The sequence below is a fragment of the Conger conger genome, chromosome 10 (genome assembly GCF_963514075.1).
Source record: "Conger conger chromosome 10, fConCon1.1, whole genome shotgun sequence".
Lineage (NCBI taxonomy): Eukaryota > Metazoa > Chordata > Actinopteri > Anguilliformes > Congridae > Conger > Conger conger.
The window spans coordinates 28,297,701-28,323,618 of NC_083769.1; the positions used below are offsets into that span (position 1 = coordinate 28,297,701).

At 42.4% G+C, this 25,918-nt stretch overlaps 1 protein-coding gene across 1 annotated transcript in view; it reads left to right on the forward strand.

The window, feature by feature from the left end:
* The first annotated feature begins 1,388 nt into the window (after positions 1-1,388).
* The window catches only part of LOC133138157 (uncharacterized), a 44,395-nt gene continuing 19,865 nt past the window's right edge, over positions 1,389-25,918 (forward strand). The window contains exons 1-2 of the mRNA XM_061256659.1: positions 1,389-1,687; positions 25,653-25,834. Of these exons, the coding sequence (XP_061112643.1) occupies positions 25,701-25,834 (134 nt within the window). The 5' untranslated portion in view covers positions 1,389-1,687; positions 25,653-25,700. The remainder of the gene's footprint in view (positions 1,688-25,652; positions 25,835-25,918) is intronic.

A 25,918-nucleotide genomic window follows, 5' to 3' on the forward strand; every position in this document is an offset into this window, starting at 1 on the left:
GAGTCTGAATATTATCTTTTGGGCCTATAGTACATGAACAATAAAAATCTTTTGACAGTCAACCTGTAATCATATTATTGTTATTGTTACTGGGCACATGCATTGCTGTCATATTTAAATTTCCTATTACCATGAGACAGAAATATTTAGTACATGTATAGTAATTGATCTACAATGCATACACATGCACTTGCACACAGATGTGCTTGCAAATTGCCATTTTGGGCAGCCCCATTGTTCAGCACACAAAATGCCCCATTTGGGAATAAGGTCAGAGAAGAAGTCCATTTGAAGTCTGATAGAGACTCTTGTCCTTTAGCACCTCCCAGGCTTGAGAATGGATGGCTGTGTCTTTAGTGTGTCTGTCTCCCCTGAACCCTGAAGGCTCCTCACCCTTCATGGCCGCTAATGCGAGCTGACAGGTGAGACCCTGCGCCGGGTCCTGGGCTCTCTTGCATTCTAGAGCTTGCCCATGTGATGAAGTGGAATAAAAGCAGAGCCCACAATGTCCATTATAAAAAGGCTTCATGCTCCAGTCATGCAGTTTCTCTCAAAGGAGTTATTTAAGACACACTGCTAATGACCAGACTGGAGAAATGGGTCTCCATTGACAAATGCAGTAAAACCTGTTTTTTGCTTTTTTTTTTGCTTTTTTTTAATATATATTTTATCATCATGTGTGATCTTTATTCTGTCTATGGCTACAGCTCAGTAATAAGTGAGGCAGTCACACCAAATAATGACTCCAGTGTAGTTATATGACATGCAGCAGGTTATGTCGCTATGGCATGTGCAGAGTAGTGTCAAACTAAAAGGAAAAAATGCCCTCTTTTAAAGTTTGTATAAATAGTACAGGTAGCAAACTGTCAGGCAGGCAGATAAACTCCTAAAATCTCTGATAAATTACATTGACACTGTAAAAAGACTGAATTTATTGTGAGGCGACTGGACATTGTGTGTTATTATAACCTTTTTTTTTTTCATGTTCAATTAAATGCTAGCCTATTGTTCTAAAAATATAAACAGAAATGTGAAATACATAACATAAATTATTACTAAGTTGTCAATGAATCAACTACTCTTGTAGGAGGGGCCTGATACCGCGACTAAAGAGTATTATTCTATCATATTTTCGATTGTATACGTTTGGCTAGTGACCTGTAGCCTTTCAAGGCAAGCGACACTCGGTCGTTTAATTGTTTCCATGAATTTATCTTAAATGTTTATTCCAGCGTGCATGTATTTATTCAATACTCTAGTCTACACGTATGAAGTTCTCCGTTGGGGGGCGCGAGTTGGAAGAGACAGTGGCTGTGAATGGAAAGGTTTCCCTCCGTCACATGGTTCAGCTGAGCCGAGCAACCAAGCACAGATGGGGCAAGCTTGAAACCAAGAGGCAAATCTCACGGTCTTACATCTGGCACCAACGAAAATAGATCAACTGCTACTGCGTGCATTGAACGAGGAGGCGTAGGAAGGGATGCGGGGCGAGGGAGGTGACAATAACACAATAGTAGCATGTTACGTTAATGTGTTTTGTATCACTATCCAGAACATATTATGAACTTAGCTGCGAACGATAATGATTATGATTGTGTTGCCAACTGAGTCTAAGAGAAGACAAAACGAGTTCGATATGAACGAGATGCTGTGCGACATCGCTCTTCATAAACCTCTGAGAAGCTGAGTGAGTATGAAGTCTTGGCGCAATATCAAGGAGCAAGTCTTTATTTTCTTGGCTTGTCCTGCTTTGATTCTTTCAGAAAGTTGTATTTTAGATGCCATATTCATCACACGAACACTTGTATTTATATAGGCTATTATTCGTTGTACCTGCATTAACAATATGTGCAAACATTTATATTCTGTAGAATCTTGTCAAACCATCCTGTTTCACCAACTGTCCTACGTTGTATAGGCGAAACCCTGCTTCAGCATATAGTTACGTTTTAGATACACGTGTTGAACAGCGGGCGGTAAGACATTATCCTCAATTCCCTTTGAGCAATATTTATCGATCTCGTAAATTGGAATCATTTCTAACGGATAGTAATAGTCAAGTAAGTAAATTTCATTATGTGCAATAACGCATAAAAACCTATGAAACGCACTATTTGAATAATTGACCTCGTCCGGTGTCAACGTTTGATTAACGACAAGCCGTGATAAAAGCGCTCCGCACAAATTCATACTTTCGTCGTTCTTTACTGCTATAATAAAAAATAAAAAACCCAAATATAGAGACAATAACATTGCTGGTTTCATAAAAGAGCTTACTTGTAGGTGCAGCAAAATAATGTTTTTTTAATGTAGTGCATCTGACAATAGACAGAAAAAGGTGTTGTAAAAATGGCATTCTGTTGAGTATTATGACTTCTGAGCAGTCATATGTGTGTGTGGTTGTGTAATATTTATGGTTGTGGTGTATCTGTATGCACATAAGTGAGAATTAAATCCAATGGTTGCATTTGGATCTCTGCTGCAGTTTGCATGTCTTTGTGGTTGAGTAGCTGATACAGACTATTGCAGCATTCACCTCATTACTTCCATTGTGTTGATTTTGAAATCAGATCCCTGCTGTCATTGTATAGGAGGTCATTTTCAGCACTCTTTGTGAATTCGCATTATAAACTCAATCAATGGCATGCCAGCACACACACATATAGACACACACACAATCTTTTCACACATACATACACTCACACAACAGAACCATTGTTGAACAGCTATGGCTCTACCTCAATTACAAAAAAACAGAGTAGTATGTCCACGTAAAATTCATCAATAATATACTCAGTGATCACTTTATTAGGTATACCTGTACACCAGCCTGTTAATGCAAATATTTATTTGCCCAATCCTGTTGCAGCAAATAAAGCCATAAAAGCATGCAGACATGGTCAAGAAAAACAAAAAAACATCCAGTGAGCAGCAGTTCTGCAGGCAGAAACTCCTACTTAATGAGAGACGCAAATAACGCAAATAACCACGCATTACAACAGTGGTATGAAGAAGAGCATCTCTGAGCACACAACACATCAAACCTCTAAGTGGATAGGCTACAGCAGGAGAATACTTAATATGTCAAAAAAATAAGGCTAATAAATACATAATAAAGTGCTCACTGAGTGTATGTTAACGTACAATTAATCAGCAACCTTGTTCTAAAAAGAAATGCTTTCACTTTCTGTCTGACAGTCCTCATAGTTGTAACAGCATACTGCATTCTGCATCAATTTTTAAAAGAGCTTTTAAATCCTAGTGACATCCTAGGATGTTACGAGGAGGTGAAATTCTAGTAAAATAAAGGTTGAGTCTTTATATGACACAAACTCGGTACTTGGACAGTAAGTATTCTCAAGCCCTTGCATGGCATGGCAGCAAGTTTTCTTGCCTGACTCCTATACAATTCTCATTGGAACTATGTGGAGAGGGCAACCCAACACCATCGAGCCCTCCACTGTATGAATGCATGCAATCAAAGCATTACAGAGTGGCCACATAAGTTCTGTTACTTCCCGGCCTGCTTGAACCAAGAAATTGGCCAGAACAGAGGCAGGCGCATCTTGGACTTTGGGCTGAGAAAGTGTGCCCTCGAATTCTTGTGTAGATCAGAAGTTAGATCCATGCTGGGGCTTCTGGGCACAAGATGCACCGGCCGTAAGATGATCTTCAATAATGCATGCCTGCACTGGACAGCCAGGCAGCCAGGGAAGGGTGTGGGGAGCGGAGTGCTCCAGGAGGGTGTGGAGAGACACTGAAAGCCATCTCCCCATCGGGACCACAGACACACTGTGGAGAAAGCAGCCACTCCCACACCGCTAAACGGCTGCGGGGGAAGGATATCCTTCGAGGAGGGCGAGTAGGAGGAGAATGAAGAGGAAATGGGAATTGTGTCCGTGGTCCCTCAGTGGCACTGAGCTACACTGAAATGGCAGCCTTTAGGGGACTCCTAAAAGTATGGGTTCATAATGTGTATTTACACACAACAATCAGTCACTTATCATAAGCTTGGCATTTCACACTTCCATTACAACATGTTCTGGTCATTGTTGTGATAGATTGTTATTGTTGCCAAATACTATTGTCCAGTGGTATTTTCCCTTGCAGAGCCACAGAGTGCATTTTTACCGTATTTAATTGAAAAATGATTCACTTACTAAGTTTCTTGGCCCAGTATTGATTGCTGAATAAGCCACTAGTAGCTCTATTAGGGCCAGAGTGAATAGCGTTGCCATTGTCACATATCGAGTCCTCTGGAGTATTTCAGTAAATGATGATTTTGGCAAGCGGCTCTGTTCCACTGTACAAGATGTGTCTCATCGGCGCAGATGGCTTAATATAATTTCTTCCCATTATACTTTGTATACTTGTGATTTACAAAAGGCAGCTAAACATAATCTGTAATTTCATTTTCCCCTCTATGTCTAATTTCTCAACTCTCAGCTGTTTTAATGAAATAGATCAGACTCACCTTGTAACAACAACACTAGACTTTTATATTGCCGTGTTCAGCTTTGAAAAATGTTTTAAGTTTGATTGAAATGCATCTTAAATGAATACATAATATACAATGCTGTGGGCATGTAGAGTTTGGATAAGATCTAGAAATGTTAAAAGACTTAAATGTCGTGCCATAATTTCCGTATGTAATAAACCACCATCTTTGTTCGACATTTTCGTGATGTGAAGGTTTGCATGTTTCCTGGTGAGGGACAAACATTCTGCTGTGTTCCCTATTCATGTGCCACAATAAATGACCTTGACTCATGAACTCAACTGACAAACAAATGCAAATGTATAGTACAGAATTCTGCCTCTAAAGTACACCTGCAAGTATTGTATTAGCAAGTCTCCAATTATATAGTCATGAAAAGGCACCATTTTATTTTGTATTTTTATTTGAGTATTTGTGTGTAGACATTAACTTTGTCCATTAGAATTATAAGCTTTTCCAAAGGTCCACGATTTGATGCCAGATCACAGACTTGTGGATAAATTATATTGCAATAGCAAATTCAATGCAGGCTTAATTCAGTCCTACCGTATTTACTTATCAGTGTTCGTTGAGGGCTTTTTGCAGATGAGCTTATTCCATTTGGCCAAACACAGCTCATCATTTGCCTGCATCCAAAAAATAGTAAACTAGCTGAGTTACTGTTTCTGAATGGTTAAAGAGCCAAAATGGGGCCACTGCGTAGCTCATACAGTTAAGGTACTACTCTAATATTTGGATTGGCCTCATGGCTGGCCTGTTGTGGGATCTGGAATGTGCCAGTGCCAGTGTTGTGGGCAACAGCCATAGCCTTAGCATAACCCAGGGAGGGATTCTTCCAGCTGAGATGACCATATCTCATTGGTCACCAGCAAATCTTTCTGGTTAATCAAGACGATGGAGTGCCTTCTTCTGAATCATAGCTGTACCAGCTGAAATAAGCACTGGCTTGACATCACATATTTCAGAGATCCATGTTTTCATACTTGTTTTCAGTACGTGTCTGCACTCTCCCAAATGGGTAATGGAGGTTGTGGCAATAAGTACGGTTGCTGATTGATATTCCATGTTTTGAGAAAAAGGAGGAGGATCTGAGTTGAGCTGCGACCAGCTCATATGCTGACTATTGTGCGGTCCTGTAGATCGACCGTAGGCCCCATGGACACGATGTTTCAACGTGCCATGTGTGCGACGCACTTTGAAACACTGTTTTGCTTTCCCGGGTGTTGAGGGAGTTTGGTGTCTCCTGGAAGTGAGTGGCAATGGCAGTGACAGCAGTAAAGATGTAGTTACAGGTTCAATCTGTCTCCTGGGGCCCTCAGGTGGCCCCCAGGTGTCCTCCATGGGTCCCTCGCATGACCCCGGAGATCACAGCAGAGACATAGCAACTCAGTCTGTAGAGGGGTGGACAGGTCCCTAATCTTGGAGCAAGACTAAAAACTTTCTGGTGAGCATCAAACAGAGTATCAGAATGCCTCTGTTGCCAGCTCAGGAGCTGTCCTCCTCCCCTTTACTCCATCCATCCAGGCATCTCACGGCAGGTCAAAGAGGAATGAGGGATGGGTCCCCGGCTCCCTGATAAAGCCATGATTGAGATCAACAGAACAGGCCATCAAGAAAGTGCTGTGAAGAGTGTGGGGGGGGGGGGGGGGGGGGGGGGGGGAGTGGGGGTACAGATACCATATCGATTGGACTGTAAGTGAATCTTCACTTTAGTAATGCTTCATAATGACAGCTTGTCTCTGGAGTGGAGCTGCTCAATTCAGCCTGCAGGGGAACTGAAGACCATACTGGGCTATGGTGCTATAGTATCTGGTTGGCAAGGATGACACAATTATTGGTAGAAAGATTGAGGGAGTATGAATTATTCATTGTGTGCCATTTTGTCTCTGTCTTCATTTTTGTAATAATGTCGTATAGACAATGTGGTGGAGATTCTCTGTAGTGATGCTGTTAGAGGGTGGAGCCACTTTGTGCTTACAGTCAAGCTGTGGTTTCTGTGCTGCTGTCACGTAACCTATACTCTATCTGATCAAGATGAGAAAACAGGCAAGGTTATTTTTAGAGAACAAAGGTAGATTCTGAGGTGTAAAACGCGAACATTGGAAATGGGAACGTCTATTGTGCAAGATAAGCTCTTGTTTTTGAGGCTTGTGCTGAAAGGGTATGGGGTGAATTCATGAAATGAATGTGTTTTGCAAGCTCTTCATCTACATTTTACTCAATCTAAGATCTTAAATTGAATATATGCTCTAGTTTGTTGAATATACACACATGCACCATGTTATGAGGTTTTATATGCCAAAGCCATATGTTTTTAGGTCAGTGTTTTACACATTTTCTGCCAGTGTTGACTTTTTATAATATTTTAGAATTTTTTTTTTTTCCCATTTAAATGTGATCTTTAGATTCTAATCAAGTAACATAAAGCAAATAGATATTCAGGTAATTACAGTAAAAATAGGCCAGTTTGTTTAGTTTAGCATAAGAAAGACTTAAATGTTATAAAGGTAATTGTATCTGATGCTTATACCATAGGTCTCATTGGGTCCAGGAAATCAGCACAGTTCAGGTCTGGTTTTTTGATAAAATATAATATTTTTATTTTAGGTTATTCTTGTTTGAAGGTATTAATTTTCACTTCATGTTTAAATTCACATATCATGCCAAAAAGAGGATGGTATTGTATCCTTACCAGAGCTTAACCAGTTTGAATAGCCTCCTGTGTCACACACATGCATGCACATGCACACACGCACACACACCCACACACCGTGTTGGGCATCAAATCTTTCAAATGAGGGATTAAAGCAGAAACACAGAGTTACGCAGATGAGAGACAGCAGTGCGTGAGAGTGGAGGAGAGAGGGAGAGCGTGGGTCACCATGTTGGTCAGATGAGTCCTGATTAATGTTTTAAATAATTTGCTTTAAAGGACCATGTTTAGCTCTTTTAATGTTTTCAAATATAAAAATATAAGGAAGAAATGGAAGCTTCTAGCCCCTGAGAGTCTTCTTGAGATCTGTACACTTCTCCCTTACAGAAATGGAATATACCCTATTGCATAAACCTTTTTGAAAATATAATGGTGAACATATTTCACAGCCATGTTTATAAATACTCCTTGCTGTAAATGTAAAAATATATTGCAATATCTGGAAGACAGCCCCTTTTGACGAGTCCAATTAATTCAGAGAAAGTTTTATTTTTTATGTTTTTAGGTGAAGAAACTTTAATTGGTTTCTACTTGTCATTATCATAGGTTCTCACTGCACTGTATACATGTCCTCAAGGAAATCTGGTCACCATTTGTAGGCTATATCATAAAGTATTGCATAATATATTTTGATAATATATTTATTTCCGTTTTACTATCATGCCATATATATATATATATATATATAGTACTGTGCGGAAGTCTTAAGCACCCTAGATGTTATTATATATATATACATATATATATATATATGGGTTTTTTTTTGTGTGTGTTAGTATAAAAGAACACATTTGAGATTTCCAAATATTCATTTTCCAAAAGATTAAATTTTACTGAGACATTTTTGTATTTTTAATGAAAAAAAGTAACATATTAATTCTGCTCTAGCCTGTTGGCAGTCTCTGAGGCAATTGACTACTTTTTACATAAAAACTTGATCAAGGCTGTCTGAGATCAGAAGCAAGCAGCCAACCAAAGTCTGCAGAAAAACTGTGGCAAGTTCTTCAACATGCTTGAAACAACCTCCCTGATGATTGTCTTATAGAACTACAGGACAGTGTTGGCTCAGGACACAGTGAGCCAACACTGAGAAGTGATGCCTTTTTAACGCCGTAGGGTGGTCACAAAAAATATTGATTTGATTCAGTTTTTAACTATTCTGCCAAATTACTAAAATGTAATGTAAACTGTATAGTACGTTTATTTAGGACCTTTCATTGAATTATTTTTTAAAGAATCTCATCTGTACGGAATGTTATACCGAATGTTAACCAGGTGCCTTTTGCACAGTACTATATATATATATATATATATATATATACTGCCAATGATTACCATGTTAACAAGTACATATACCTATTACCTATGGTTCTCCTGGCTAAACATGAATACCCTGACCCTCTTCAGTTCACTTAAGGTAGATACATAGGTAGATATAATTGGCCATTCAATGGAAATGTGCCCGCAGACGTACCACAAGCTGTTTCCATCAGCAGTGAAAGCTCGTGAAAAAAGGTATGCTTTTTCTGTGGCTGTGTGTTGGGCGTCCTTGAAAAGAAAACCACATCTTGTGAACATTGTCCATTTTCATTAGATGACTTAGAGGGCCTTGGGGAAGGCCTTGCAGTTAAGAAGTAGAGGCTTGGTGCCTTGTTTGGCACAGTATCTGCACAGCATTTTGTCTCTACGGAGCATGTTTCTAGGGAGGGAAGAATAGAGAGAGAAAGAGAGAGAGAGAGAGAGGGAGAGAGGGGGAAGAATAGAGAGATACATATATATATACACACACTCTGTGAGCACTTTATTAGGTATTTATTAGACTTATTTATTAGACTTCTACTGCTGTAGCCTATCCACTTAGAGTTATGATGCGCTATGTGTTCAGAGATGCGCTTCTGCATACCACTGTTGTAATGTGTGGCTATTTGCATTACTGTCACCTTCCTGTCAGCTTTGACCAGTCTGGCCAACAAGGTGTTTCTGTCTGCAGAACTGCTGCTCACAGTTTTTAGTTTTTTTGCACCATTATTTCCAAACTCTGAAATCCCGGAAGATCAGCATTTTCTGAGATACTAAAAACCACCCTGTCTGCCACCAACAATCATTCCATGGTCAAAGTCACTTAGATCACATTTTTTCCCCATTCTGATGGTTGATGTGAACATTAACTGAAGCTCCTGACCCGTATCTGCTTGTGTGCATTGCACTGCTGCCACACAATTCGCTGATTAGATAATCGCATGCATAAGTAGGTGTAATAAAGTAAAAATGTTCCTAATAAATATATATAAACATATATATATGGAGAGAGAAAGAGAGAGAGACAGAGCTATTTTAATTCATTCACGTGGGATTATGTACTGCAATTGTTTTAATGCTTTTGGACCTGTTATACACTGGATGTGTTGTTGTGTAAAACCCAGTCTTAAAAACACAATCATTTAATCAATTTTGCACAATCGTAGTGTTGAGTTTGGACAGGAACATGAGAAAGTGCTGTGTATTTGAGAGTGCGGGTCAGTATCCGTGTCCACAGCAGGGTCACCTGGCCTGGTGCGCTGCTCAGTTACCATGTAAGGGCGCTCACTCTGCAGGATAATGACCTTTCACACTTGCCACTTAAACCAAATATTCTTTTAAAATGAACTTGCAGCGTGTGGCTGTTGGGGTGAGACATTTTCTCAACATTTCTGTAAATGATATAAAGCGTTGAAAGAAAAGGACGTTGATCATTAATCACAGCCCACCTCTCCCACTCTGGATCCTCTGTCCCAGCCCCGACGCTTTGTGGTAATAGTTGCTGTTACTGATGGTGTGTTACTGAGCAGACCTGGATGATATGTGTTTGCAATACTTTTCACTATTTAGACTTAGACACTTGTGTAGACCCCTGAAAGTTTTCCACCAAAAAAGGTGGAAAATGACATAAACATACAGTAAATATCACTAGCCAAATAAATTGTTATGAATCTTGGTGAAAATGGACTTTGAAAAATGTCAGTCACAGAATTGTATTTAAGTCTAAAGGAATATTTCTGGGTTTCTGACCCAGGTCTGTTCTTTCTGCTTTTGGAGACTGTATTTCCCTTCTAAAGGTGTAAAACACAACAAGCCCAGTTGTTCACCAACTGTTTACCGGGGTCTGGACATGATCTTTACCCTCTGTTGTAAGTTGTTTTTTACCACTGCCTCTAAAGGAGGGGGGGTGTGGGGTGAAGATGGAGGGAGTGGGTGGTGGGTGTATTTAACCTGCGCCTTCAGGCATGTTGGTTTAGTTTAGATGCAGAAAGCTACCCGTCGCTTAGTGAAGTGGTCTAAGGCAAACATGAAATCAAATGCTTGACTGTTAATGTGCTGTTTTTCAAAATGGCACAACGGCACCTCATGACAGTTAATGTGGAATCATTGTCAATCCTTCCCCTTTTAGCACAGAGGAGGTACGTCACATACCAACAGAATGGGACTTTGACTAGCTGTGTCACACGTTAACCTACTTCTACATGTGAGTTTTGGGCCGGTCTGTAACCACACTAATGGCTTGCAGAGGGCTTTCATGGAAAACAGCTCAAGTTTCCTATCTTGGGTTTCGCAATCATTTTGCACCTTTGCAACTGTGACTGCTAGAGCCCTCAGAAACCGCCAACAGGCTAGAGCAGAAGGGGAGATCGCGCAGTCAAGATTGTCACATCTCTCTCGCTCACTCATTCACTCTCTCTCACCTGTCCGCCCACTCCTTCACTCACACACTCATTTACTCATTTACCCTGTCTCAGGCTCCCTGTGTTGCAGGGCCTATTTGCTCATACGTGGAGTGTTGTGAACTCTGGGTTGCAGAAACGCAGGTTCTCAGCCCTGTGTTTTGAGTCATAGACTTAAAGTCATAGATTAAACATAGCCTCTCTCTCGAGTGCAAAACAGGTTTCTGCCACTACAGCACTTTTAGCCCTGTATTTGTATTTCTGTCTTGCCTCTTAAATTAAAGTGCAAATCAGATGCCTTTGTGCATTCCCTCCTGGGAGAACAGTGCTGCAGTCCAAGTGAAGACTTGGCAGAGGAGTAGAGGCACCAGGGGGCTGGATGCGATTTGAAAGAATATACCCTCTCTCCAGCTAGGCTGAAAAACCAGCCCAGGGACATTAGGGAGACGTATGCTACGGAGATGCACTTTTGCTCTTGTAGTCAATTACAGTCGCAAAGTGGGCCCAGTGCTACCACAGTGTCATAAGTTTGTATTGTTTTCAGGTTAACTCTGACCCCTGGCCGACAATAGATAATCATGATGATTCACTCTTGCCTGCATTCAAAGGAAACATGTTAGATGTTAAGCCAGTGGGGACCTAACCCTGCCTATGAGACAGCAGACAGTTTAACTTTTGTCTTGTAATACAGCAGGGGGAGAGTGAGCACCCAGTGATTTCTTTCCCATTATACTGTGCAGAATACTGTAGCTCTGACTTGAGAAACAGAAGTAGGAGCAGCAACTCCGGGACCTTGGTTGCATGCACTCAAAATAACGTGATGCCCTCCATGTTTTCATGTGAACTTGCTTCCATTGCATTGTTGTTATTTCTTAAACAGAAAGCCCTGTTCACACCCACCTATGACTGTAATTGCTGTTAGGGTTCTGCTCCCTCAGTTTATTCCCTCCTTTGTATTTCCAGGGCTGAGGACCTTTTTGTGAAGTTTTTTTCCCCATAGCCTGTCTCTCCAGTACAGAACATTCTAGCCACCTGCAGACTGCATTCACTGGAGAGATGGCTATCTGAACATGGGCATTAATAGGGAGTGGGTGTCAGAAATGCCCCTTTCACCCTCAGCTCTCCTCCCCCGTAGCCCATCCATCATCTCTTAACCGACAGAAGAGCTCCCCTATCTGGCTGTTGACTATGCTGACTGAACACTTCAACATTTTCCCAGCCATACTTCTCATTTCTCCTGTAGAAACAGGCAATTTTGTCTCCGTGGGATGATTTCTGTGGACTCTGGTCTACGAGCAGCAATCGGAAACGAGGAGAAGGCAGTCGTGCCTGTGATTGTGTGGCTATCGGCATTGACTTCAAATGCAAGTTATGCAAGTAGTCAGCTCTCTTACGCAGCTGAGATTCTAGCAGTTGTAGACTTCTTAAGCCATCAGAAAAACTAGATAATACTAGATATAATAAGCATGTTTCTGTTCCACTAGTAATGGGATTGGTGGTGATGGTTCTGTCAAATTTATCAGTGAACATATAAAAGTGGAATGTAATGTCATGTAATTCTATTCGTTACAACTAAGATATACTGTACTGCAAACAGACAGTAAGGAATGTGCAATTGCTGTTTTAGAGAAGGTCCGTGTCACTGTTAAAGTGAGTCACTGTGTCCTGCTGTCTCCTGCTGTTCATGTGTGGAGATGGTTCTGTGAAATGTCCTGTTTAGTAGAATGTAGTCATGAAACCTGGCCATGGATGGTCAACTAATGGAGTCAGGAAAGAGAGAGCGACTTGGTCTTGGACTCACATACAATAGTTGAAATTCAGCTGAGAGGAATTGTGTTTGTAGATTATGCTAGTGTACACATAAAACTATTTTATTACATTTAGCTGGAGACTTGGGAGTGGGAAAACCATATAACTGCTGTTTGAGTCCAGGGAGATGTTTACACCCCAGGACTAACAAATTATTTATTTTCATGTTCTGTGAGTGTGTAGGTGGAGTTGGGTGTAAAGGAATTTGCAGTATTGACACACTCTGTTGGACAGTATAATGCGGGAAGCCTGAGACAATGCTATGGCGTCCCTCTGGACTCAGTAGTGGTAGTACACTGTGGGGTGGGTGAGGGGATTCTGTCAGCTCTGACAGCCCTGACTTTTAAATGTCTCCCATAATGAGCTTTAGCTTAGCCTTGCCTTTTTGCTGACAGTTGAACTTCAGCAAGCCTTCATTTCCCAAAACCCCAGGAGACAGCTGTGAACGCTTAGTCAATTGCATTATTATGCTGCTTGGCATTCGTGTCAGTACTACAGTAACTTGGGCTCTATGGGAGGTGTTCAGTGTGCTTTTAAAAGTGCTGTGGGTGTTTGTTCAGTTGTTGCTGACGAATTTCTGATACGTTTTACTATAAACTCATAGTTTAAAAAAAGCCTCCCGGCAAAATCAATGCATTGGTCAAAATCAGGTTTAGAGCTGTGCAGAGGTGCAGATCGTTCTATTTAGCTGCATAGGGGTTTGACTGTTGTTTTCCAAGTGTCCAATTTGTTGGCATGGAACGGCAGCTCACCAGGGAAGCACAAAGGAGCTTCAATTTTCATGTGAAAGGCCTCTTTCTGGAGAAGAACATTTCTCATCAGCTGCCTTCAGCTGGTCCCCAATGGCTCATTTCAAATGCCTGTCACCACCGCTACTGATCGAAGACCCCCATCCAAGGGCACACTGCAGGCTCGCTCATCTTCGTCAACGTCAAACGTGGAAACATAGGAATTATTAAAATGTATTCATGAATAATATACGATGTGTCTGCATTTGTGCAGAGTATGAACGGAGTGTTTCAGTGGCTCTCCAGACAGTACAGTCAGTACCAGTGTAAAGGAAAGGTCATGGCTTTGCTTTATTAACACACTGAGCTGCTCTCACCTTGCATTTCATGTGCTCAGTCCCTGTACTGAGTCTCCTGTACTCAGTCCCTGTACTAGGTCTCCTGTACTCAGTCCCTGTACTGAGTCTCCTGTACTCAGTCCCTGTACTAGGTCTCCTGTACTCAGTCCCTGTACTGGGTCTCCTGTACTCAGACCCTGTACTGAGTCTCCTGTGCTCAGTCCCTGTACTGAGTCTCCTGTACTCAGTCCCTGTACTGGGTCTCCTGTGCTCAGGCCCTGTACTGAGTCTCCTGTGCTCAGTCCCTGTACTGAGTCTCCTGTACTCAGTCCCTGTACTGAGTCTCCTAGTAAGTAAGTAAGTACATTTCATTTATATGGCACCTTTCACAGACAGAGTCACAAAGTGCTTCACAGGATCAAAAAAAAAAAAGTAATAACAATAATAATACATAAAACAACAGTCAATAAAACCAACAAATCACAAATAAACCAACATGAAATAAATGGAAATACAGTCACAAAAACGGCTAGATGAACGCCTGTCTGAAAAGATATGACTTTAGCTGCGTTTTAAAAATTTCCACAGACGCCACAGCTCTTAAGTCCGGTGGAAGAGAATTCCACAATTTAGGTGCCACTGATTTGAAGGCTCGGTCACCCTTAGTTTTGAGCCTAGTGTGAGGGACAACCAGTAAGCCCTGGTCAGAAGACCTCAGAGACCTGCTGGCAACATATGGGTGGAGGAGATCACAAAGGTAAGCAGGTGCCTGACCATGGAGGGCTCTAAATGTGATGACAAGAACCTTGAACTGGATCCTGAAATTGACAGGTAGCCAGTGTAAGGAGACCAAGATTGGAGTGATATGACATGACCTCCTGGACCTGGTCAGCAGCCTGGCAGCAGCATTTTGGACCAGTTGTAGGCGGTCTAGAGATGATTTGCTGAGGCAGGTAAAAAGCGAGTTACAATAGTCCAGGCATGATGAAATAAAAGCATGAATAATCATTTCCAGCTCAGCGTGTGATACAATAGACCTGAGTTTAGTAATGCTTCTAAGGTGGTAAAAACATGTACGGGACAAAGACTTTATGTGCTTGTCAAGATGCATAGCCTGATCAAAGATAACACCAAGATTTCTCAATTCCGAGCGCACATTTGATTTAAGAGACCCAATACAATTTACAACATTAGAAACAATATTATCAGTAGCAATGATGAGGACTTCAGTTTTGTCTGCATTTAACTGAAGAAAATTACTGGCCATCCAGTCCTTAATAGCAGACGAACAGTCGTGCAGTACATTAAGTTTATCAATCCTGTCAGGTTTAAAAGAAAGATATAACTGAATGTCGTCGGCATAGCAATGGTATGAAATACCTTTGAATTTGCTAATAATGACACCTAAGGGAAGCATGTACAGAGCAAACAAAATCGGACCCAGAACAGAACCCTGAGGGACACCACAGGATAAGGCAGCAGACTCAGATTTGTAGGGGCTTAGTCCCTGTACTAGATCTCCTGTGCTCAGTCTCTACTGAGTCTCCTGTGCTTAGTCCCTGTACTAGGTCTCCTGTGCTCAGTCCATGTACTGAGTCTCCTGTACTCAGTCTCTGTACTGGGTCTCCTGTGCTTAGTCCCTGTACTGGGTCTCCTGTGCTTAGTCCCTGTACTAGGTCTCCTGTGCTCTGTCCCTGTACTCAGTCTCCTGTACTGAGTCTCCTGTACTCTGTCCCTGTACTGAGTCTCCTGTGCTTAGTCCCTGTACTCAGTCCCTGTACTCAGTCTCCTGTACTCAGTCCCTGTACTGAGTCTCCTGTACTCAGTCCCTGTACTGGGTCTCCTGTACTCAGTCCCTGTACTAGGTCTCCTGTACTCATTCCCTGTACTAGGTCTCCTGTACTCAGTCCCTGTACTAGGTCTCCTGTTCTCAGTCCCTGTACTAGGTCTCCTGTACTCAGTTCCTGTACTGAGTCTCCTGTACTCTGTCCCTGTACTGAGTCTCCTGTGCTTAGTCCCTGTACTCAGTCCCTGTACTGGGTCTCCTGTACTCAGTCCCTGTACTGAGTCTCCTCTGCTCAGTCCCTGTACTGAGTCTCCTGTACTCAGTCCCTGTACTGAGTCTCCTGTGCTCAGGCCCTGGACTGAGTCTCCTGTACTCAATCCCTGTACTGGGTCTCCTGTGCTCAGTCCCTGTACTGAGTCTCCTGTGCTCAGGCCCTGGACAGAGTCTCCTGTGCTCAGTCCCTGTACTGAGTCTCCTGTGCTCAGACCCTGGACTGAGTCTCCTGTACTCAGTCCCTGTACTGGGTCTCATGTGCTTAGTCCCTGTACTGGGTCTCCTGTGCTTAGTCCCTGTACTAGGTCTCCTGTGCTCAGTCCCTGTACTGAGTCTCCTGTGCTTAGTCCCTGTACTAGGTTTCCTGTACTCAGTCCCTGTACTGAGTCTCTTGTACTCTGTCCCTGTACTGAGTCTCCTGTGCTTAGTCCCTGTACTTAGTCCCTGTACTGAGTCTCCTGTACTCAGTCACTGTACTGGGTCTCCTGTGCTCAGTCCTTGTACTCAGTCTCCTGTACTCAGTCCATGTACTGAGTCTCTTTAAAGACATACACATTCAGTAATATTATATTATATGATTCAAGTACATATATACAAGTACAAACTTATTCTAGAAGTTATTCTAAAATTCAATGGTAATGCTGGCCTTCCTCAAAATGTGAATATATGAATATATTCTTTTTTATTTCAGTTTTTTCTGCCCCTTACTTATATAATATTCAGCCTCTGTATCTTCATAAGATTAGAACCAACAACAACAGTCCCTGCTTTATCAGGCTTTGATCCCACAGTGTGCCTTTTTGCCCTGATAAGATCAGGGAAAGTGACAGGGGTGCCTTTTGCACTTGAAATGCATTCCAGCAGGTTAAAAAGGATTGAATCAGAAATTCCACAGTCTGCTGAATGTGTCAATATTGTTGGGAAAAGTGCCATTTTGTTGCTGTCCACTGTCACCAAGCTGAACTGTCGGTCTGACTGAAAGCAGGAAAATGTATCAGGTTCATTTAAGCTTGTTCCATTTATACATTTATTGACATCTTTTTCCCTCTCTGTTCATTCATCCTAATCAGTCAAGATAGCTAGAAAACAGACAAGCTTTCCCTTTTGTGTGACACAAGAATTGTATTTAGGGAACTCAGTTTCACACGAGCGTTTAACAAATCATCTGGTAAGCTCAACAGGAAAAAAATGACTTGGGATTGTCTTTGCATGGATGTAATTAATTTACAGGTTTGTATTTTCTAATTTATGAGGATCTCAAGATATGCAAGCCAGTTCTTAATTAGAACAGAACATTGCAACAAAACCTTTTTATTTTGTGTTCCCTGAGTCAGAAGAGCGTTTTTATTTTTGTGACTCATTTGCATTGTAAAATAATCCCTTTGGTACAGTAACTCTGCAGAGGAGCTCACGAACCTCTCAAACTGAAGCCATGACCAGCACTGAGCATGCCCAGTCAGGAGATTAATTGTGGATGACGGCAGTCTCTTCCCACTCCCCAGTCCCACTCATTGAGCAGCACACAAACACTGTGCTTACATGCCTGCCTTCCTTTGCTTTTATTCATTTATTTATTTGTAAAAACATGAACACGCAAGTTTGGACAGTAACAGTTTAAAGAATTATAGGTGCCCAGTGGGAGACAAGCTTTAATTTGTCTCCTCTTTGTCTTTCCAATTGAATCGATCATGGGGTTTAAGTCTCTTTATTTGCAGTTAAGTATTGAAATCGAATTAATCTGCCCAGAACAGACGGTAGAATTATGGCTACACAAATCTCCTCAAGTTGGTTTAAATTCTGTTAGATTTTTCAATAAATCATAGAAGGCAGGGTCTTTACATTAGAACTGTGGTCTCCGCCATGCCATGCTGTGCTTTATATAGATGATTCATGTAACACAATGCAAATTCTTACAGCGCAATATTCATTTGAGGGAATTGGAGATCAAAGACACACTTTTTAACCCCTGCACATGAAGAGCCTTGCAATCACTCAGTTTGTATCTTGTCCTCTTCACCTCTGAAATAATGGCTGACTCTTGTGTGTGTTGTGGGCCTATGACAGAGGCATCTTCATCCGGCCTGCTGCGTGATCTCGGTCTGGATGTCACTCAGTGTTCAAGGCAGATAAACGGTTAACTGTTAAAGGGTAACCACCTTTGTCACATTGCTGACGTCTTAACTGAACAAAAACCATATGCTGACAGGTCGACTTGGAAGAGCTGCTGAGTGATTAGGCTTTGTATGCAGATTTAACACTATGCCATGTACGCTATTTAGAGCATTATCTTCTCTCTACAATTCATTATCTGCTCTCTACAATTCATTAAATGCTGCCACATCATCATTGTGATAAGCACACTAAGCATTAAACAAACCATTCGCACAAAGGTGCACATTCAATTCTTAACTGATTCATCCTATGCAATCCAAATATAATCTCTCACTGTTTAACAGATTCTGGTTAATTACACAGCATTAATCCCCATGTTTTTGGTCAGGACAATATTATTCCAATTTATACGTGCCAGCATAGGGATGTGGTCTTCAGTCCTTGTCCTGGATAGCTGTTGGGTGCTTGTTTTTGTTTTCAACCCTCAGTTAATTGGTGACTTAAAGCAGTTAATGAATCTAGTACCTTTGCTCGCCTTGATTCTTTGCTCTGAATTAGTTGCTGATTTGAAGCTAAAAACAAAAGAAACAGACCCTCAGGACCTGGGTTGAGAACCACTGGGCTGGGGATAGGGATAGTTCCTTGCTGTGTTGGGGTTGCATCTCAAATGTGAGTACCCCCACATCAATGTGTCTGAGGTCACTTGTCCAGGTAGTTATTTGTTACTGTAAACTTGGTATTGCTTTTCCTGCCAAACCAACATTAAAGCAAAGACACAGGCCATAGTACAAGATAAGTGAATAGTAGCACATCCGAGATTGTGTTTCCACAATCACAGCCTTGTTTTCTAACAGAGGAACAACAGCACAGGTAGCGCAACGAACTTATCACTTCGTAAGCCGTTGTGGTGTTGTAAATAATGCACATGCTGTTTACTGCAAACAGCACAGATACTTCCTTGTGGAAGAATCAAGAGCGACTCAGCCCAGCGGTGAAGCCTGAGTTGCTAAACCTAGGACGTTTGTCGTTCAATCTGTTCTTCGCTCACAAATGTTTTGTGGCATAACTTGGGTTTCAGGTGAAATGTGATAGGGGAATTGCAAAGCATTGTACTATTTAAAACAGTTACTTTATAACACTGGCTTATGTTGGGATATATTTGTCATAAATAGGGGAATTGCAAAGCATTGTACTATTTAAAACAGTTACTTTATAACACTGGCTTATGTGGGGATATATTTGTCATAAATCACCTGTTTGAGCAGGAGTTGGTAATGCTGTTTGTGCTCAGCTTAACACATGGAGGCCCGGTTGCAGTTCCCCTCGATGCCCATGGGTGTCACTAATGAAATACCAGAGAGATCACAGCAGATGGATGCTACAGGCTGCCTCTGAACAATAAACACAACGTATGTCTGTTTATTGCATTTCAGATGGCATGCCGAGATGGGGGGGAGTGATTGATTATACACCACCATGCCTGGGCTTTCATCTGAATAAAATTCAGATGCACTGTCGCAAGAAGCCAATAATTCATTTCAATACCTGTGAATTAACCACAGCAGCTCCACTGACAGTCGACACATTTCAACAAACAAGGTGGTTACTTTTTAATATTTAGAATGCAAATATGTTCAGAAAAATGATGCAGAAGTAATGCAAATAATGCATTGAATGAAATGACACAGAGAAAGGACAGGAGCAGACAACAACCACCAGATTTACACATTTGCTGTGTGTGCGTGTGTGTACTTGTGTGTGTATGTGTGTGCATGTTTGTGTACGCATGTGTGTATGTGTGTGTCACTAGGAAGGGATTGGAGCAGCTGGACTAGCCCTTGGTGACACAAATGTGAATGGCTCGATAAGTCTGAACCTAATCCTGAGAACCTGATATCGACACTACGTCATGAAAATGTCAGACACCACAGATAGTATTTGGTTTTTAGTTAATGATTACTCTGACATTGAAATGACAGCTCTCATGCAGTGGTTTTGTGCTGTGCACCTTGCTGCATGTTGTTGTGTATTTATTACCGGTCAGGGATTATAGCCCTGGCTGGTAAGGACTGGCTTGTCCTTGATCCCATTTCCCCCCCGTCATAGATTACATCATAAAATATATTATTTATGATGAAAATTCAGAATTGGAACTTTTACATTTTCACAAGGTCAAGAAAATGAATGGGAATGAATAGGGAGTCGGACAACCAGGAGGAGCGGCAATGCTGAAAGAAGTCTACAGGAGCATCTGATGTCGCTAGTAGTCATGCCATGCAAATACATTGGGGCTTGACAAAATGACTTATATTATAAAAGGGTGAAATAATCACTTTAAAGAAAGGATGAGATCTGGTCTCCTTGTGGTTGTTCTGCAAGTTGTATAAGACTTCTCTGCACTTTGCAGTTTCCTGCCTTTGTGCCTTGCAGAGATATTTTCAGCTTCAGGCATGACTCATCAGCCTGTTCATATTTAAAGTATTGTGCAATAATGAGATAACATGGGGATTTACTGAATTTACTCTTGGTTAAAAGAAACAATTCAATTACCAATCTGGGGGAGGAATAACTGAAGACATGTCATAGTTTACATTGAAATCACTTGGCAGACACTCTTATCCAGAGCGTACAGCTTTCCATTCCTACTTTAGCGTGAGTGGAAGTATTTTGTTAGAGACAGGGGATTTGGGTTGAGTAGTGTATGTGCGAAAGCTTCTACACTGAGCCACATCCCCTCCCAAAGTGCTTTGTGTTTCGATTGGTTGCTGACAGTGCGGTGTATGAGAGACGGGGATATACTATGTTATATGTGATGTGTAAATTAGATTATTTAAGATTTTGAACCCATGAACCCACCTCTCCTATGAGGGCTCCTTGGGTTAAGATGCTGACCAGGGGGCCAGTGGGGTCTCTGGCTGGTGTCTCTCCTGGCATGGTTTTTATTATTTTAGTCCTGAGAAGTCCCGGCTGAGGCTGGGTTTGGTGTGCTGGCGCTGAGATCAATTCATTCCTTCTGTTCAGGCTTCCACTGAACTGCCCTGGTCTTCTGCAGGTTTCTTAGAAAGGGGGAAGGGGTGTAAACCTCACTCTGAGCTAATGTGGCAGTGTCCCTCCATACCAAGAACACAAACAACCCGGGCTGACACAAACGCAGCCTGTTCCTCCCCATGACCTAGATTTCCAAGCCGTTGCTCTGTTATCCCCCCACGCTCAGCATCATCTTTTTTATCTCGCTCCAGCACTTGACTGCACTGCCCCTCTGTAAATTGGGCAGGACGGACAGGGACATCTTTGTGGGAGCGTAGCCTTCCCGCAGCCCAGATTTGCATCAAATCCCACACTAAACCCACTTACCTCAGATGAAAAAAAACGTTAAAACATTGCGTGATGGAAAACCGGGTTACCTTACTTATTAGAAAATCTGCTCGCCATCTGACGCTGAATGGAGCCAAAATGGCCTCTCAGTTTTTCCCCCCCTATAAAAGATAAAAGTGGTTTCAGAATTCCAAACATGCATAGATAGTTTGCTTCAAACCCTTCAAGGGCAGACATTTGAGCACTAATGCGCCTTCTGTTGGAGCCGTGATCAGCAGCAGATTCCTCTGTAGCTCTGTAAGGGCTAATGGCATCTTTCATTAGACCCTGGTGTTGTCTTCCCCCGTGTGAGGTGTGTAATGGTGATGAATGGTGTGTCACTGCTGGGCTCTTATTAATCGATGTAGCTGCCACAGAGCAGCCTGCTCCCCGGGGGAAGAGGAAGGACGCTGGCCTGGTGACACTCCCACCCATCTTATCATTTTATTTCATGTGCTTTTTTGTGGGAGTGGAGGGGGTGGGGATCAACGCGGGTGCCCCGCATGTAGGCCACACTGTACAGTGCATAACATTAGAAGGAATTTTGATATCCTCCTCACCGCGTAGGCAGAAATGTTTGAAGAGCAGAACCCTGGTGTTCGCCTGACCATGAGAATCAGGATAAAATGAATGAAGCTCTAAGCATTTGGCCTATAGTGTTAAAATGAATCAAATGTATTTGTAATAAAATCTGTATCTGTGTGTTTGTGTCGTGTTATGTGCTGTGAGTCGTAGTCGGTGAGTAGAAGATTTCAGTGGTAGCAATGCTCAATATGTTGCACAGTGAACCCTTTTAATGTCTCGACACTGAATTATTCAGTAAATCCAGTAGCGTCTGTGCATTGTGCATTGTAGCCTGTTGTTTAGTTTGTACACACATGTGGGTAGTGTGTGAGACCTGTGGAATATTGTGTGATGTTTCCAGTTGAGATGAGGGCATTTCTCATGTTGTTCAGTTTGTACACACGTGTATTCGTCCAGTGTGTGAGACCTGTGGAATATTGTGTGTGGTTTCCAGCGGAGATGAGGGCATTTCTCCTCCTGTTCAGTTTGTACACACATGTGTGCGTACAGTGTGTGAGACCTGTGGAATATTGTGTGTGGATTCCAGCGGAGATGAGGGCATTTCTCCTCCTGTTCAGTTTGTACACACGTGTGTGCGTACAGTGTGTGAGACCTGTGGAATATTGTGTGTGGTTTCCAGCGGAGATGAGGGCATTTCTCCTCCTGTTCAGTTTGTACACACATGTGTGCGTACAGTGTGTGAGACCTGTGGAATATTGTGTGTGGATTCCAGCGGAGATGAGGGCATTTCTCCTCCTGTTCAGTTTGTACACACGTGTGTGCGTACAGTGTGTGAGACCTGTGGAATATTGTGTGTGGTTTCCAGCGGAGATGAGGGCATTTCTCCTCCTGTTCAGTTTGTACACACATGTGTGCGTACAGTGTGTGAGACCTGTGGAATATTGTGTGTGGTTTCCAGCGGAGATGAGGGCATTTCTCCTCCTGTTCAGTTTGTACACACATGTGTGCGTACAGTGTGTGAGACCTGTGGAATATTGTGTGTGGTTTCCAGCAGAGTTGAGGGCATTTCTCCTCCTGTTCAGTTTGTACACACGTGTGTTCGTACAGTGTGTGAGACCTGTGGAATATTGTGTGAGGTTTCCAGCGGAGATGAGGGCATTTCTCCTGGCAGCGCGACTGAGTCCCCGCACTGAGGACAGAGATGCAGCCAGATGGGCAGAAGGAGGCGGATCAACATCTATCTTCATCACGGGCGGACGTTGAAGCAGAAAATGCGCTGCCCTGGTGAAGACGCAGCTCCGCGGCTGTGTGGCTCCCCGGTGGGGCTGCGGGGGCGGGAGGCTCACGGCCCACTGGGGGGGCTGTGACTCGGCCACCAAACAGACATGGCTACTCTGAGAGAGGGCAGGCCGCGCGAGACACAAAACGCGGAGAGCTATATTTGTGCTTTCCTTCTGTGAAGATTACGGCTCTTCAGCACTCATTTGTTTCATGATGGAGATGATAGAGGAGCTTGTCTTCTGTTTAACGCTGTTATAATTCCAGTCTGCTTAAGGCCTGTGACGCCATTTTGTAAGAAGCAGGGTTGAGGTCTGTTCTGTAAAAAGCATGCACTGTGTTTAAACAAAACTTTTTTTTGTTTGTAACCTCCTCAGATGGTTTTAAATCAGTACATAATTGAAATCATTCTGTAAGCCAAACTAAAAGTGAAAGCTTTGATACATGGTGGCAGCACAGTGGGATACAGGGACAAGCATTTTCTTTCTGTTGTCTGAGATTGGGGAGGTGGATACAGGGACAAGCATTTTCTTTCTGTTGTCTGAGATTGGGGAGGTGGATACAGGGACAAGCATTTTCTTTCTGTTGTCTGAGATTGGGGAGGTGCACAGGGCATATCCTGCAGTTGCATTCCTTAAAAATCAAAGGTTTACACTATGCTAGAGCATTTGTGGTGTGAAGGACTTCATTGCTATGGATCTATGGACATTTATTATACATTAGAGTACAGGAGCCACATCTTGGAGAGGAACAGTCCCCAAGGAAGGAAGAGCCAATCTGAACTCTGAATGACCTGCAGTAGGAAGCTGCTCTGCAGCCCAGCACATGCAGATTGTGGGGTGAATTGGGCTTTCCTTGCTTTTGAGGGGCAGGTGGACCTCTGTTTGTTGGGTGGGAGGTGTCAGTCACTGGATCATATGCTGGAAGAGTGGTTGTCTCGGGAGGAGTGATCTGTTTGTAAAAGTAATATCCAGGTTTGTCCCACCTCCACCATGAATGAGAAAAACTGAAGAAATTGTGGTATTTGGGGAAAGGCAAAATGCCAGCTATTGGCTCTACAGTGTGAGGGACAGATAATGGGCAGTTATGACACGCTGACCTACTGACTGATGCTGATTTGACTATTAGTCGTAACAAGTTTTATGAAAAACCCAATAAGGTCATTCAGGATCCGTTCATTTTGGTCTGCTTGATGTGAATCTCTTTTCCCATCTACAGTATTTCTACAGTATTTCTTCATCCCTCAAATGCAGACAGGGAACTTAGTGACCTAGAAAAAGAAACCCCCCTGAATGCTTGTATCATCTGGTTGTGAGCATGATAGGGGCTTTTCCTTTGGAAACCTTTGTATTTTCTTTGTATAAAGCTGGATAGTTCAGGACCAGATCAGAAGCATTGTTTCTCAGGCCTTCTGGGTCTGCTGTCTGCTGAAGAAGTGAAAAGCGTAAAAAAGATTTTACCAAAAATCTACTGCTTCACACATTTTTCTGTTGATGATAGAAAGCTCCCATTTTGTCTCACTGAAGGTTTCATCTCCTTGAAGTGTAGCATCCCAGGTTAGTGAAGATCAAAGACGGCTTGTTGAACAAGTCTTGGTGAAGAGATCCATACAGGACGTATTTGGTCTCTGGGAGTTTCAACATGTACATTTTTCATCAGCTAAAAAGCCCCTGATCCATTGCACTGACGTTCAGACTAAATTCAGACTTTCTGAGAAACTGTGAGGAATTCAGAGTTTCTATTGTCAAATATGTTCTACTTTTCCCTTGACATGTATCTGCAAAAGCAAAGTTTTTTATGTTTCAAAATTACAGTAGTATATGTGTGTGTGTGTGTGTGTGTGCATGTGTGTGTGTACGTGTGTTGGGGGGCGCGGGCAAGGAAGTGGTGCAGAGCTATCACTCTACATCCTGTAGATGAAACAGAACATCAAAGTATTTTCATACTGATTTTGAATGAGATGCCCTTTGAAAATTTCATTGTTATAATGTAGTTCATTAGTATAAGGTTGTACCTGTTGTTTATATTTAGTTTATGTGCATTGAATTGAAACATTTTGCTTCTAAACTAAATAGACATGAATGTTCATGACATGAGCATGTCTCAGTGGCAATGGTGCCTTGTGAACAGTCATGTTTCTAGACTATGTTTATTCATTTTTCTTTCCCTGCTGTCCCTTAAACTTTTCTGACCCATGTATGAACGTTTAATATTTTATTATTTCACCTTAGTGATGGAACTGATGGAACGTTTTTTTTTTCAAGTGTACATCACCATATTTTCCTGACTATGTGATTTTTTTACAATTTCACAATGTCCCATTTTGTGAAACGGTGCTATGTTGATGCGCTTCTCTGTACGGTGACACTTGGCTGCATGCTGTATGAGCTATGAACATTCTGCTGTATCTCTAAAGATAAAACGAGAGAACATCCAGAAATCAATCCCATGACCGTCTGGTGGAGTTTCAGCTCTCTGGGGATAACCAATGTCTTCTGCTACGATTGCCTAACATATTATTTTTCATCTCCCCCCTCCAGATCTTAAGGAGCTGACAGTGCGTGTGTGTGTGTTGGACTCTGGACCACATGGCCTCCTCGCAGAACGGGGCACACTTCCCCAGCCTCTCCTACACAAAAGTCCTCCTGCTGGGAGCCATCGCAGCCGCCTCTGCCTTTGTGGTCACGATTTTCATTGTGCTGCTATGTGTGGGCTGCCAGAGGTGAGCTCCTTTCCCAAATCCCCTTCCCTCCCCTTTAGGCTTTACTCAATCTCAACCCCCACGCTGCACTGCCTCTTAATGCAG